This window comes from Rattus norvegicus, chromosome 1 (genome assembly GCF_036323735.1).
Source record: "Rattus norvegicus strain BN/NHsdMcwi chromosome 1, GRCr8, whole genome shotgun sequence".
NCBI classification, from domain to species: Eukaryota; Metazoa; Chordata; class Mammalia; order Rodentia; family Muridae; genus Rattus; species Rattus norvegicus.
This window is the reverse complement of record NC_086019.1, coordinates 175,656,000-175,671,982: the sequence shown is the minus strand read 5'-3', so window position 1 is coordinate 175,671,982 and position 15,983 is coordinate 175,656,000. Positions and strand designations below refer to the sequence as shown.

At 42.2% G+C, this 15,983-nt stretch overlaps 1 protein-coding gene across 6 annotated transcripts in view; it reads right to left on the bottom strand.

Annotated features, from left to right (window-relative positions):
* Nucleotides 1-2,078: 2,078 nt before the first annotated feature.
* Usp47 (ubiquitin specific peptidase 47) overlaps nucleotides 2,079-15,983 on the bottom strand; it is an 83,147-nt gene continuing 69,242 nt past the window's right edge. For all 6 annotated transcript variants that reach the window (XM_039078096.2, NM_001107542.2, XM_006230044.5 and 3 more), the window contains 8 exon segments: nucleotides 9,968-10,143; nucleotides 9,564-9,644; nucleotides 8,091-8,206; nucleotides 7,688-7,806; nucleotides 6,187-6,317; nucleotides 4,651-4,698; nucleotides 4,430-4,560; nucleotides 2,079-3,496 (listed from right to left, as the gene is read on the bottom strand). In XM_039078096.2, the coding sequence (XP_038934024.1) occupies nucleotides 3,322-3,496; nucleotides 4,430-4,560; nucleotides 4,651-4,698; nucleotides 6,187-6,317; nucleotides 7,688-7,806; nucleotides 8,091-8,206; nucleotides 9,564-9,644; nucleotides 9,968-10,143 (977 nt within the window). In that variant the 3' untranslated portion in view covers nucleotides 2,079-3,321.

The window sequence follows — 15,983 nt, the reverse complement described above, 5'->3', positions numbered from 1 at the left end:
TGTGCAGAGGAAGCACACTAGCTTGAACGATACAAACTTAAGATCACTGTTGCAAAACTTCAAAGCAATACACGTTACAGCCTGCACTGAAAACAGGCTTTTTGGTGGGGTCAATCAATAGGGTAGTCTAGTTTCTAGGAAAACCACCATTTCTTGTATTCCCATAAACTGGAGCAAGCAGGCTATCTGAGCTGTGTGAGATTTTTCAATATTGTAAGTGTGCTTACAGGATGGGGGAAGGTGGCAGCAGAAAGGGGTGCTATCCTCCAGTAATTTGGGGGCGAGGCGCACCAGTCAATTCCCAGTTCCAGCCTGTCCTGGTCAATCTCTCTGGGATGGTTAGAGGTGGTGGGTGACGGGGGCAATGCACCGCTCAGCTCTCCTTTGCCTTCCCACTTTGGCCAGGCCGATCCCTGCATTCTCTAAATAACTGTGGGTTTGGTAGTTTCCAAAAGCCGACTTGTGAAAAAAACAGACCTAGGAGTGGTGACTCCTTCTACATTGGCTGCGCTGACAGGGCATCTTCAAATTCCACGAACACTCAGGAGAGGTGTCCGAGCGCCTCTTTTGAGCTACACGCTGGACACAGGCCACCTACTAGCCTCCTAGAAAATGGCAGGCATACCATTTTGCATTTGATTCCAGGATTCATGACATTTAAAAAGGACTATTAGTGACCAAAGTACGGTTTTGTTTTAAAAAACCAAACCATTCCATCCACTGTTTGGATGGAATAAGGATCCACATTACTGGACAGACTATAATTTACAAGTCATAGGTTCAGGAATTGTGAGGTCTTTGTTGCTGAGCAGAGGTGGGATCCAGAGGGAGAATGACAATACCCAACTACTACCAAGGACATCCTAGAACAACCCAGCAGGGAGAATCTTACTGCCTTCTGGAATATGGATTTATACGCCACTATACTGCTGTGATGCTGGACTCCCAAGTGGCTCAGATCATCAGGATACCATGGGTGTGCCACTATACGCCACAGCAAGACTGGCAACCAACCAGTAGCTCTTGTTTACACTCTAGCCAGGGATCATCCATCTTCCTAATTGTATCACACTTTTCATTACAAGGCATTAACACTCTAGTATAGGCTCCCTCACACTGTCACAATTACTACCATATATATATATATATATATATATATATATATATATATATATATATATATATATATATATATAAATAAATTTTTCCCCCTTGGTTTGATAAGCGGATCTTCAGCACATAGCTGTGAAATCAGAGCTGTGGATCCTTGACTAGAACACCCTTTACCTTAGCCAGGGCCTCAGAAATACAGCCATGTGGTTCTAAAAGTCTGCACCTGGCTGACACAAATTCATGTGCCCTGCATAAAAGCCCTTCAAGACTTCTGTGATCCCTAGAGAAGGGTCACAACTCAACACGCGTGGCCCCGCCTCAGGCTCAGGAGACAGGCTACAACAGGCTTCCGACTCTGTTAATTCTCTGAAGCTCAGAGGGGCTGAACTGCAGTAGCCTCCTACTTCTGACTTCACTTGAAAAGGCCCTTGTTCCTTGCTTTCACTCACTGCCATGCACTGAGAAGTGAGCACTTCTTTCTACGAAGCAGTCTCTATTCCTTACATGTGCAATATGCCTACAATGACTCACACAGCAGCATCAGACCCAGAACAGAAGGCACAAGAAAGGGCAGACAAATGGGAAGAATTGTGCCAGTCACGGAGAGGCACTATGCTAGACCAGATCCAAGGCCACCAAGTCCACTCTGCTGGCAAGCTGGCTTCTTTTGCTTGCCAGGAAGCCAGTCCTGGGGAGCAGATCGATGCCCAGGTCCCAAGAAAGCGGGGACCAGATCCAAGAGACTTTAAAGGCAGAATTGTTAGTTATACTCAAGCCAGAGTCAACATCTGCTAATATTCTCATTAAGTATTTCTTAAGGGGGAAAAGGGTAGAAATCTGATTCTGAATAGTCAGGGAGTTGAATACATCTTTTATCTGAGACCCTCACTATAAGTACAGAATGAGACACTGACTCTGCGCCCAGACCCACTGTGGTCCCCGGTTAATGACTAAGATAACACAGCAACATGAACAAATGTTTTATTGGCATGTTCAGTGTTGTAAACAGCATCTTGCATGAAAAAATTTTACCAAAACCTTTTATTGACTTTTATAAATTAGATAGTATTTCAAAGTTTATTTGGAATTCTACTCTTTGACACTGTACTTGGCAGAGCAGAAGCAGCCTGCTGACTCCAGCGCACTCTGCGATGAATCATGTGGCACCAGGTCTGCACCAAGGCCCCCGAGAAACTATTCCATACGATGGGCAGATGGTTCCCCAAGTTAAACTACAGAACTACAAACTGACTCTTAAAAATTAAAACGGGACTTTACAGGCATTCTAGAAGACTCAAACTTGAAGCAATTCTTTGAAAATAAATGTACAGAGAAAAGATCTTGAAGCTACTGAACAGAGAACCCTCATTAACAAGCAAATACATCCTATGGCGTTCAATGAGGAGTACACAGACGGACTGCTAGGCTTCAGGGTACACAATGTGCATGACGGATGAGAGGCAAAGAGCCTTGGCAGACAGCAGAGCTGCAGCCGGGAGAACTCAACAGGGCCGCTGTATTTACACGCCGAGTGAAGGAAGGAGACATTCTCTATATCCACAGCTTACAGTTGGTTCTAGTCACAAACCTGTAGCAGCTGAGCACAACTACTGGGCATGGCCCAAGGACACAGATGTTGGGCTGTCTCCCTAAGGTTCTTAATACTTTGCAAAAAGTCAAACAAAATAACACACCTTCCTAATTCCTCTGTGGGCTACGCTGGTTCTAACAACTCCTTCCACTCCTCTTTGCTGCTTTTCAAAAGTCAACACAGTTGCATTTGCTTCAGAACTGTCAATGAGGTAATGTGTGTATCAATGAAATAAACAGAAGATTCATTCATTCATGGCCTTTGCACAGCTTTTATTATTAAGCTATGAGCATCCTGTTTGAGGCTAGTTTTACTAGCGGCTATGTGCACATTTGTCCGCAATCAATGAATCTACTTGTCCCCCTCCCTTCATAGTAGCAGGCTTTGCTTGTTTCTCTTGCACATCCTTGGCTTTACAGTACATCTGACTATAGTGCACAACATGATTCCAAGTCAAGACAGTGGCCCACTGGGCACTGAGCTTCTGATTGGTGAAGGGCGGTCCAATCAGTGCTGGTGTCATGGGGTTACCAAACCATGTCCGGCCAAAATGGCACTACCCAGCAGTAGTGAACCATCTACTTAAAGAGCCCTCAGGGGAAAGGCTGCACTGGCGGTCAGTCTTGAGCTACGTCTTTATTTGGCGCCCCATCCAGGTAGATCTTGAGTGCTTTCTCTTTGCGAGGGGAGTATGTCACACGATGTCCCGTCTTCTGCAGTCGGCTGCTTTCCTTTTTCATCAGTTCATTCCTTTGCTCATCTGTCAATTCCATTACTTCTTCTGTTCTATCCCTGTAAGTAACACACAAATGCATCAGTCCCGCTGGCCCCTGCCCTGTTCACTTACATCTCAATACTCTGGCGCTCTCCCTCTCGCTCTGACACACCAGGATGCACAAGGTTGCTAATGGGAATCACATGTGCACAGAATTCATTTCTTAAAATGGCACAGAATCAACTCATGTTATTATCAGACGTATACAATCTACTTACAATAGACAATAGCTCCAGGAAATAGCCTGGATTCTTAGCAAAGACAGCACTGTTACCATTTAAAAGCTATTTTCCTTTGTATGTGTGCTGTCCAACATAGTAGCTAGAGAGCATCTGAAGTGTGTCTTGTCCACATGGAGCCATGGTGGGAATGATACACAGCATCTTTTAGATATCTATAAGTGAAGGGATGAAAGCTACCCCATAATGATGTCAGTGGCATGCTGTACTAACATTTTGTATGCACTGGATTAAAAGAATTTCTTGCAATTACAATAAATTTCATTGGTTTCTTTTTCATATTTATTTGTTATGTGTTATTGTGAATGGGTACATATGTGTTATGGCATGTATATGAAGGTCAGAGGACAATTTGGGGGGTTGGTTCTCTCCTTTCACCACTGAGTTCTAGGACGGCAAGTGCCTTTACCTGCTAGGTCATCTTGTCTGTCTTCCCTCACGACTTCCTTCTTTGGATGGGGAGGGGGTGGTTTAAATAGGGTCTCATGCAGCCTAGGCTTTGCTACACTGGCTCTGAGCCCTGGTCTTGCCTTACTTCTCTGTCGTGTGGCAGCACATGATGTTTTTTTCCTGATTTAACTAAGGTACTTCAAGCTGACGTCTATCACTCACTGTATTTCTACTGCTCGGTGCTATTGTATCAACGGCACTGTAAAGATACAACACCACAAATACATCAGCACTAGCAGCAACAAAAGCACTGTACCTTACCTATAAAATATGACGGCACCATCATCACAGATATAAAGAGGCCACACATTCAAGGTAGAGACTTTAGGGTTCCAGTCCAAATCTTGATGAATATCAAGGACAGAAATATCACAGGGGAAGGTTCCCCTACCCTGAGGAGAGAAAGAGTGACTGCGTGAATCACACCTTGAACCACACCTGCAGTACAGCAGCCCCGGGGTGCAAACATTCTGAGGCTTTACCTTGGCAAATTCAATGTCTTCCAAAGGAATCCCACTGATTTCACTCAGCTAGGAAAAAAAGTCACATATAAGTTATTTAAAAATAATTTTCTCAAAGAAGTTATTTTCCTTTTCTTCTGAAACAAAATGAGGATCTGAAAGTAATGTATTTCATATTCAAAAATTAGAAGCAGACAGTACAATCCACTTCTCTGCCCACCTTTTAAACACATGCCCCTAGAAATGGCAGCACACTCCTTCCAGACTCACCTCTACACTCACCACACCACACATTTCTAACAGCACAACATTCTACTCTGAGCCATCTCGACACTCACTGCACAGGGCCAATGTGGAAACAGAGTCCAGAGTAACCTCGGGGATCCCACTGCAGAGTGCGCACTTCTGCTCCCCTGAGAAGCTGACAGCAGCTAGACAACACCTGTCACTCTGAGAACTGACCACAGCGGTACAGTCTTGCCCATCGTCCCCAAAGCTGGACAAGTCAATTTTCTAAGTTTTTGATTTTCTAAATCCTCACCCAGTGAAGAGTTCAAAAGGAGGCCATTCTTTGCTTTTGTTTTTCTTCTACCAATTGCCTGCTTACGTCCTTTGCCCACCTTAAGATTAAGCTGCTTATGTTCTCTTTGGTAAGACAGTGGCTGCTTTTCAACAAGGGGCATTAGTAAGTGTGGCAAATGCCTTTGATCGCAATGCTGAGAGACACAGGCCAGCTGAGTTCAAGGCCAGCCTAGTCTACAGAGTAAGACCCCATCTCAGCCAAACCAAATCCCCTACCACAGGGGCATCATGTTCCACACAAATTTCAAATACTTTCTTGTCTTTTAGCTATGTTTGTAAGCTCACAATTGTCACTTGGGGTCACATGGAACCTTTATGTGGTGTATCCTTTCTCTGGTTTTTAGTACTATGGTCAGAAGTATTTTTCTCCAAATATTTAAAAACCACATGTATCATTTTCCTTTATTTCATATATAAATATATTTAGAATTATTTGAGGAATTAAACCCAGGGCCTTGCACATGCCAGGCAACTACAACTGAGTTACTTCTTAAAGTGTGGGAACTTCAGGCATGTACTATGGGAATTAAAGGTTTTTAAAAAATGCCCACTGAAGTAGTACCACTGATGGGGAAGGCAAGTCCCCTCCCCTAGACACCTTAATTGCTGTAAAATGCAAAGCACATCTTCATTCTCTATTCAACTCCCTTTAAGAGCCAACCATGCCCAAGTCTGTTTCGCTTCTGTGAACAGATGCCATAAGGTATGTTCAGGGTAGTATGGCCTCTATTCAATGCTCTTTCCTTTGTTTATTTAGTCATACAGCTAATTTTAAACAGAACAATGTTGGCAAAATAATGAAAAGTGAAGGTTCTTCTCTAGACAAATGAAACAAAGTAATTTCAAAATATATGGAGGAGCTCCAAGTGACCCTCCAAGTGTGACAGAGACCAAGGAAGACTCATGCTGTTAGTGGCTGGTGCTTACTTCCTAGGTAACACAGAAAGACATGTACTGCCTCAGAAATGAACTTACCTTCTCTCGAAGCTCATCAACACTATTGCTCTCCAACACAAGCTCCTGGAAGGGATCCAACTTCATCTCCGAAGGCCTCCACCGTCTGGTTAAAATGGCAAGCTGTGACATGGACTTCATCTTCTCCACACCTAAGAACATCCAGGATTATACCAAGCACTCTTTTTTCTCTAAGGGCTTATAATCTTACTTTTCCTGTAGTTCCTAACTAGATAAAAAAATTTAAAGTTTTTGTGTTTGTGTGTGTGCAAGCAAGGGCTCATGGAGGCCAGAAGGTATTGGATTCAACTGAAGCTGAAATTGCAAAAGGTTGTTGAGTTGCCTGATGTGGGTGCTGGGAATCAAACTCACGTCCTCTGAAAGAGCATGTGGAGCTTTTAACCACTGAGCTATTTCTTCAGTTTCTTTGAAAAATTACAAAAATGCATGCAGCATTTGCCTAGTGCCCTAGTAGTTCTTAGATTTCCCAGTTAACTTGTAAAGTAACTGGAAGTTTACCTTATTAAATTTTAGCTATTTTAGATTGGAAACAGCCAGTAAGAAGGAATACTGAATTCTCTAAGAATTATCGTGATCTTATTTTCTAGATTGTAGACACAGACAGAGCTAACTGCTCACTTCAATGTGACCTCCATCCACTCTTCTTCAAGAGTATTTAGTTGGTCCTAGTGCTAAAAGTGAAAGTGGGAATTGTGTTGGACACAAGTGCTGCTCCAGGTCACTGTCATGGACCCAGATGCTTGCTCTAAAAGACATAGAGTGCAAGTTTCGAGTAACTCAGATTAGAACCTTATAGTTACGGAATCGAATTAAAAGAAGGTTATTAGGGTGGACCTCAATTCAAGATGACTTTACAAAGGTGGACAAGTTTAGGTACAAACAAGCCTACATGGAGACCACAATGTGGAGATGAAGACGAAGCCAAGCAGAAGATACACCTCCTCCACGAGACCAGGATGGAAGGAAACAGATCCACTAACACCTTGACCTCTAACCTCAGGGAAGACTGAGCTTCTGCCATTGAGCTCTCCTGCTTGCTGGTAGTGTCTGAAATGTCAATGGCCACTAACTCAGCTCCTCTCAACATCTTTGACACATTTTCAACAGCACATTCTTCTCAACATAAATATGGGACGATTATAAAGAAAATAACAAGAATGTCTCAGAAAACACCAAAAGAATTTCCAGAAAAATAAAAAAAAAATCTAACCTGTAAATTACAATTTTTGTGTAAGAGAAAATGAGAGAAAAGAAGAAATATCAGAAGGGAAAAGACAGAAGGTATCTTCTAAATATAATGCAAACAGCTATGCTAGGGACAAGGAAAGAAAGAAGAGTCTGAGGGACAGGGCAAGGATCATGTCAGTCCCCAGAGCCACAGCCTGAGGCTGACCAGGATAGCACACTGTGGCACTGTACAAGGCACTTGTCACAACTCAACTTGGGATCAGGCTTCTATGGTATTTCTAACTGATATTTCTCCATAAAACAATGACAATACCATCAAGAACTTCCAGGAAAACTTCCCAGTTGCTAGAAATATTAATATCTTCTTCATAAATATGATAATCCAAAAAAACAGTGCCAGGATTCTTCCATGTTTTCTTCCTTAGACGAAACCTAAAGATAAAACAATACACTGACAACTGCTATAATTTGAAGTATTTAACTAAAAAAGTTACATTAATTGACACCCAAAATCAACTGTGTTTAAGGTATAAAATAATGATTACTCATTAAGATTTAGGGGAAGTGATGCAGAAACCCAGCCTCTAGCACATCACATTCTGTATTCTTAGGGAAAGGAGAAGTCTAGCAGGCTGCTTCATGCCCCCAATCCTTGGCTCCACGGTGGGAGAAAGGCATAGCAGCATGAGAGCGGTTGGCACTGGGGCCGCACTTACCTGTCGATGCTGAGGTCTAAGCCACACTGCTCCCTGAGTTGAGGAATCAGCTCCTCTTTCGATTGCCGCACAGTCATGCCTTTAGCAAATACGGCGTCTAGCAGAAACTTGCATGGCTAGGAATGAAACACATGATCAGAGTTTGTGTCACAGTGAAGCAAGGGTTAGGAAGAGGCATTATTTGTGCTGGGTAGTATGACAAGGAAGGGCCTGAGTTTTAGGTTCTGTCTCCTTGTTCCTAGTATTAATCCCATAATTTATAAGTTCAGTGGATGTGAGCAGCCTTGCTTAATGGCCTAAGCCTCAGTTTCCTCATCTATAAACTGGGGACATAGCCTCCTTTCAGAGTTATCATGATGATTAATTAGGATAATGCATTCGTATTTATAATACAACTATGATTATTTTAAAAGTAAAAGGCACAGTTCCATGGATTACAATAAAAGAATATGTACTCAATCTCCCAACATATAATAAGACTCAGAGGAGGCATGTGAGTGAAAATAGGTGACTGATAAAACACTGTTCAATTAATAAAGGCATTGTATAAAAAGTTCAGAGCTTTCCTATTTGTCTAGCTCTCTATATAGTATATACGAGTATCTCGGAAATATTTCTTATCCTTTGGGTCCAACTCTTAAGCATGAGATGAACTGAAATATTCTGATTACTTCCTAAAGAAGCCTGCTCAGAGCCTTTATCCAGCATTTGAACTGTGTGAGCTTGAGCAGGTTACTTAACTTCTCTGTGTTGGCTCTTCATCTACAGATTGGGAATACTAAACAGGACTTAGACCAGAGAGATAACTGATGGGGTTCAGCTGAGTTTTTGCAGGAAGCAATGTAACAGAACATACCAGTGATGCCTCTAAACCCATAATGACCTTGGACACAGAAGGCACTCACATAGGCCAGCCACTACTGCCTTCTAGTACAGTGTCATCCTTCCCCAGAAAGCAACCATGCATTTCCTTTTCAATGCAGATAAACCCTTACTCCAGCAGTGTGACAACACATCACAGGGCTAATTCATGGTTGCCTGCTTTGTAAATATGACCTCATTGGGTATACTGGCTGGTTTCGTGTCAACTTTATACAAGCTAGAGTCATCAGAGAGGGAGCCTCAGTCAAGGAAATGCCTCCATGAGATCTAGCTGCAAGCCAGTAAGTAGCACTCCTCCATGGCTTCTGTATTAGCTCCTGCCTCCAGGTTCCTGCCCTGTTTGAGTTCCTGTCCTGACTTCCTTTGATAAAGAACAGCAATATGGAAGGGTAATTAAGCCAAATAAACCCTTTCCTCTCCAACTTGCTTTTTGGTCATGGTGTTTGTTGCAACAATAGAAGCCCTACCTAAGACATTGAGACACAGGCTACTTTTGTACTATCCTAGCAGAAGTGAGTACTGTAGAAGAGATAAACGACTAGAAGCCATCTCTACCCTTAGGTGGTGTTGGTTCCCTTCTATGTCACTCACCTCTTGCTCATTGACTAAGAGCTGGCACACTTTAACTCTGTACTCTCCCTTCTTCAGTGCTCTCCCCAGTCGGATTGTGATCTATAAATCAAGAATATTCTTTGAGATGAACTGCCTCAGCAGAACAACCTAGGCTCACTCTGCTGTTTCCCCATCCTCTATCTCCTGGGCTCCCGGAGAGCAGGTGCGCCTTCACCCCTGACTCCACAGCACTATAACTACAGCTGACACACAGTTCACATTTAACCATGCCTGTTGGATGAACAAGCAAAAGACAATGTAAACACCCAGTAGCTGCCAGCCTCCCATCCTGGGGGCTTTCCTACGTGTTACTGAGAGGACTCTAAGGTGCTCTCAAACCCATTCTTAGATGGACCAATTCTACAAGGGTTATTGCAATCAACCTTATTGTCATCTGAAAATGATGAAAGGGTCTCATTCAACCGGACGGTCTCAAACTCTTGATTGCTGGTGTACACTCGAAAAACCTTGAAGTGAGAGGAGAGGACTCCAACAAAAGGCTCTAAATGCTGTTTGAAAGCTGCCAGGGTGATTCTCTTATCAACATGCACCATCAACCCTAAGTATAAAAACCAAACAAAACAGGAACAAAAATGTGAAAGCAGCCCCTTGAGTGTTAAGTAAAACAGACCACATTTCTTATACTGTCAGCAGGAAAAAGACTCTCTTCTTTTGACTAGATTTTTAGGTAATAACACGGAATAAAACAGCAAAACAAAATATAAACAACCCAGGTGCAAGCCGAGGACTTGACAGGTGTAATCTAGCAAACTTCTAGTGTAGGGGTTCTCGAAATTCCCAAAGCTGTGACCCTTTGATACAGTTCCTCATGTTGTGGTGACCCCCAACCATCAAATTATGACATTGCTACTTCATAACTGTCATTTTGCTGCTGTTACAGATCATAATGGAGATTATATTTTCTGATGGTCTTGGGCAACTTTTGGATGGTTCATTTGACTGTCCCCACAGGTTGAGAACTACTGCTCTAGGGTGACTCTTAAAGCACAAACGTTTCCACTTTCACACAGTACCAGTTCTGACCCTCTGCTCACTAGCCACAGGTAGCAGGGAACCACTGGCTTCCATCCCCATTTTGCATGAAAGCACAGTAGCACAGTGCTGTGTGAATTCAATGAGCCCACACATTTAGAAAGCTTTTAGCACAGATCTATAGCAGCTGTGTCAAAATCTGTTAGCAATATTGTCTGGAATAAGTCTGAGATTTCTACTAGGAAAAAATCTTTGGACTAGCACACTGAGGTGCATATTTATAATGTGGTTGAGCTGCAGCACGACTGTGTGTAAATAATGCATTGTTCTCACCTCTTCCAGGCTTAAACTGAAACTTTCTTGGCATTCTAATAGGATTATCTCTTGTAAACTTTTTTTTTTTTTTTTTTTTTTTTTTTTTTTTTTTTTTGATACACGGTTATGTAGCCCTGGCTGATCTGGAATTCAAGAGCTCTGGTTCAATGTTGAGATTAAAGGTGTGTGCCACCATGTCTGGCCAATAAGTTATTTTCTATATTTCTTCCTGATACCTATGTCCTTCAGCCCTCTGTGCCTTGTATGAATGCATCTAGCTATTCTGGTCTTCACGGTTTGGCACACGTGGTTGCAGGCCTAACTTCTCTGTCTTTTTCTCTTGTAATAAGGTAACAAACCCAAAAGCAGTCTTGTTGACAGGCTGTCCTTCAACAACACTAAGGCTCCCTGGTTTGTAGGCTTCCTTTCAACTTTACAAAAGGCCATAAACACACTGGCTTACATTATCAGGCCAGCGGAACTGGCTGGATGAAACATTCTGAATTTTTTTTCAGGTAAATTAATCTTCATTGACTACTTTCCTGGTCATAAAACAGGTATCAGCGCATGTAAGGAGTATAAACTAGGAGAAAATATGGACAGTGATGAGTTTGGTCTTACTATGCAACATTTGAGCGCAGTTTTGTTTTATTTTTTCAACTGCCTAGAACTCTAGGTGTTAAGGGATGTCCCCAATTGTTAATCACATGGGAAACAAATTTACATTTGCACTGTTCACAAAGACATTGAAGATTCTGAAGGAGGGGTGTAATGGAAAGTGGTTGAGGGCTTGTATAAAAGGATCCAATCTGAGCCTCAGTTCTCTCATAGGATCCTAGGAGTCAACAAAGACTTGAATACCATTTGGTTCCTTTCTAGCTCCCAGGAGACTCAGCTGTTGGTTACTGATCCAATTTAGTCTGGAGCTAAGCACTAGGTGGTCTGCAGGCTTAGTGTCGGTGACCTGGTTCCTTTCTGTAGCCTGACGTCTCTGCGCTTATGGTTTCAGCAAAGACTCCCTCACTGTCGTGATGAAACTGTTTCAGAGATGACCGTCACACACACCTCTTTCTGCTTATTAAACCAAAGAAAGAAGGCTTACAAGAGAAAAGACAGATTCAGTCTCCTCAAAACAACTTCAAGTATTTTTAGGATACCTAAATTATAGGAAAATACTTCAAAGCATGTGCACTACATTGATTTGCCTTCCTTGTTCATATCTAAGTTCTACAGACTGCAACAATGTCATACCAGGGCAAAGTTACACTAGGACATCGGTTTTGGTGGTTTTGTTTTGTTTTTAACAGAGAGGTAATTAAAATAATTACTCCCTTAAGTAATTCCTGAAGGTGGCTTAAGGATCAGCACCTTAAATGTAGTTCAGTCATTCCCTAGATCAGCTGACAATGTTACGCAGGACATTCTTGGGATGTGGAATTCTTGGTGAGCTAGACCTGACCACTATATATCACTGTGAGTAGTCCAAACTGACAGTGGTAAGTAGATGGTGGCTTACAATCAGAATACCAGAGTGGAATCCTAGGAGTATAACTTGGTAGGAATATGACACCATACAATCGAACCTATTTGAACTAGGTATTTCACCAGAGGAAACAGGTTTCACACAGCTGCTGAGAGGACTATATGAATTCACTCACGCAAGCTAATGCATTTCTTGCGGGGGCCCCTGGATGGATACTTAAGTACTAGTACAACACCCTTCTGTCACCATTCTGTCTAGTAGTCTACATTTTTACACTCGAGTTTCTATAAGACAAATAATATGGATGTTAAAGGATTCTGGTGTTAGTTATAGCTCATTAGTTAAAAATCTATGCACTTCTATTACTCATTATTTTCATTTAAAAAACAAGACTTTTCATTTTGAGACTGTCTTTTCTTTCTTTTCAGAAAACACTTTCCCATGTACTGACTTCTCTCTCTATGTATAAGGGGACATAAAGTGTACGTGGAGGTCAGAGGGCAACCTGTACGAACTGGTTCTTTCCGTTCGCCATGTGGGCCCTGGGGATCAAACTCAGGTCATCAGGGCTCAGCAGGAATCATGTTTGGCTGATGGGCTATCTCACTGGGCCAAATCTCCTCTTTGTGTATGTGCACACACATGTGTGCAAGTCTGCAGATCGTGTGTGCTAGTGCTTGTGAAGGCCAGAGAGTACTACGCCTTTGGAGCCTGCTCTTTTGTTTTTGAGTCAGAACTTCTCATTGGTCTGGAGCTAGTGAAGTAGTCTGTCTGTCTGTCTGTTCCAAGAGTCCTAGGGATTTGCCTGTCTCAGCCTTCCTAAAGCTGGGACTGTAAGTGCAAGTAGATACCTCTTTGTTTGTCCTTACATAGGCTTTCAGTACTGAACTCAGGTCTTCACGTCTGCAAGGCAAGCACTTAACTGACAGGGTGTCTCTTCTCATTCTACTTCTAATAGCTGTACAGGGCCTGACATCTAGGGATTCTTTTCCAAAGATAAAGGAACCATGCACATTCAAAAAGAAGCCTTATAGGGACTGGGAAGCTGGCTCAGCAGTTAAGAGGCCTGCTGCTACTGCAGAGGCCCAGTTGCCATGTAAGGCAGCTTGCAACCACCTGTAATTCCAGTTTCAGGGGATCTGATTTCCATTTCTGGACTCCTCAGACACCCCACACATATACGAATATATATATATATCCTCCCCCAACAAAAGCAAAAAAAAAAAATCTTAAAAAAAAGAGAAGCCTTTTTCTTTGTGGCAGTCCTGCTGCTCACTGTACAGATGTTTTCTATGTATGCTCTTCTGCCAGACCTCCATCCTCTGTGAGCTTCAGCTTTCTACTCTGTCCAATGGAGGACACTAGGATTTGCTTTAGTAATTTGGAGACACTTGGAGATATAAGATTTTGAAAACTAAAACCATAAGGGGGTATTAATATATGCTTTGTTTGTGTTTTTTTTTTTTTTTTTCCACAGTCTCACTATGTAGCTTAGGATGGCCTATAACTCCTAGAGATCTTCCTGCCTCTGCCATCCTCAGTGCTGGGATAAGAGGCCCATGCCACCAAGCTAGACTAATACACGATTTGTTAAAGATAATGCTGATAAGCATTTCACTTTCAGCTACTTCCTATTCATATCTAGGGAAAGAAGTGTATCTTGACTCGAGCTTTCTTGTTAACTGTCTAGGTAGCTTTAGCCAGTGGTTGTGTAAAAGCCCTTCCCAAAAGTTCTTTTTACATCTCATTCGGTTCTACATTGTGGGCATCTCTATTGTTACTGCCTACCTCAAATGCTTATACTAACAAATCTCTCTCTCTTTTTCGGTTTTTTTGAGATAGGGTTTCTCTGTGTAACACCCTGGCTGTCCTGAACTTGCTCTGTAGAACAGACTGGCTTCCAGCTCACAAGAGATCCTCCCTCCTCAGTCTCCTGAGTTCTGGGATTAAAGGCTTATGCAACAATGTCCCAGTTACAGATCTCTTCCTTCCTTCTTTTTTTTTTTTTTTTTTTGAGATCTGTAACATTCAGAAATGTAGTTTGTCTCTTGCCTACTAACAAATTAGCAAAATTAAATTAGCAAAGTAAAAGGGTTGGAATATGGCTTGATGGTAAAGCACTGAGTTCCACTCCCATCAGAAAAAAAAAAGATCGAGGTAACAAATGAACCCTCACCCTCAAACCTCCTTTCTTTTGCCTTGCATATGGATATTTAAAGGATGTGGGAAAGTTTGCTTTGGGACACAGAAAAGAGATATATTCAAACAATACAGCCTATTGCCACTGCTCTTGGTTACCTTTTATAACTTGATACTAAGACCCTATTGCTAAATATAGCACATATTTGAGTTATAGGACATGGAGAAATCAAGCTAGTACCTATCTGGAAGTTTCTTCTCTATTGGCTAACTTTCAAAAGGCTGGGAGGTTTTATGCATGCTACTGGGGGAGAAAAATAATCAGTTGTCTTACCCACTTGGCAAACCTGGTGAGCTACAAGAAGGACAGGCCCAGCAAGTTTTGCCCAGGTACTACAGCAGCGCATATTAATGGGAATAACTACTTCCTGATTAGACTAAGGACTGCTCCACGTGACAGAACTCACATTTGGGACCATTAAGTGGGGCAAAGCCCAGTTGCTGACTGGGTCACAGGCCCTAAGGGACTATTACTGTACTAAATGGATATAAACTTCCCTATGTACTTAGAACTTTATACTCATGGAGTAGTAACATCTCTCGACCTTCATCAGAGTAGATTCTTTTTTGCAATAGATGGCAATTAATGAAGAACCACAAGTGGTCATTGTGGGAGAATGAAGGACTATGGAGTACTCTCTCCAAGGCTCAGGAACACTGCAGAAGAGGAGATACTAAAAATTTAAGAGCCAGAGGCAGTAGATGTTTGTAGTAATACATAAAAACAGTATTTGCTAGATGTGACGAGGCCATTGCACACATGGTTGTGACTGCATGCACAAGACCTGTATAAGACCTGTACACAACCAAAATCCCAGCACAGATGGGCAGGGTTCACAGTCCCAACCCCAGTTGAGGAGCTGCTGGCAACTGATATCCGCTGGAGAATGAAGAATCAAGTTTTCTTTTTTTTTTTTTTTTTTTTTTTTTTGTTCTTTTTTTTTTTTTCGGAGCTGGGGACCGAACCCAGGGCCTTGCGCTTCCTAGGTAAGCGCTCTACCACTGAGCTAAATCCCCAGCCCCTGAATCAAGTTTTCTTAAGAGATTTAGTCCCTGAGAGGTGAGGCTACTCATGCTCCAGCAGATGGCCCTATAGCCACGCACATATAGACAGCACCATGTGAACTCAATGTGTTTAACATAGCACATGAAGTTGGTAGGGAAAAGTGGTGGTGATGGTGGGGGGATAGGGAATAATTGGAGGAAGGGAATAGGGGGTGGATTTAACCAATACACAATAATATGCATATATAAACTTCTTAAACAGAAATAAAATCTTTAAAGTATTTGGCTTCTTTAGCATGGAGAGTACGTGTTACGTTAAAAGTATTCCTTGGCATTCTTCCCTACTACTGGATTCTCTTCCACTTAACTTGATGCAATGACTGCCTAAAGTACTGAACTGCAAA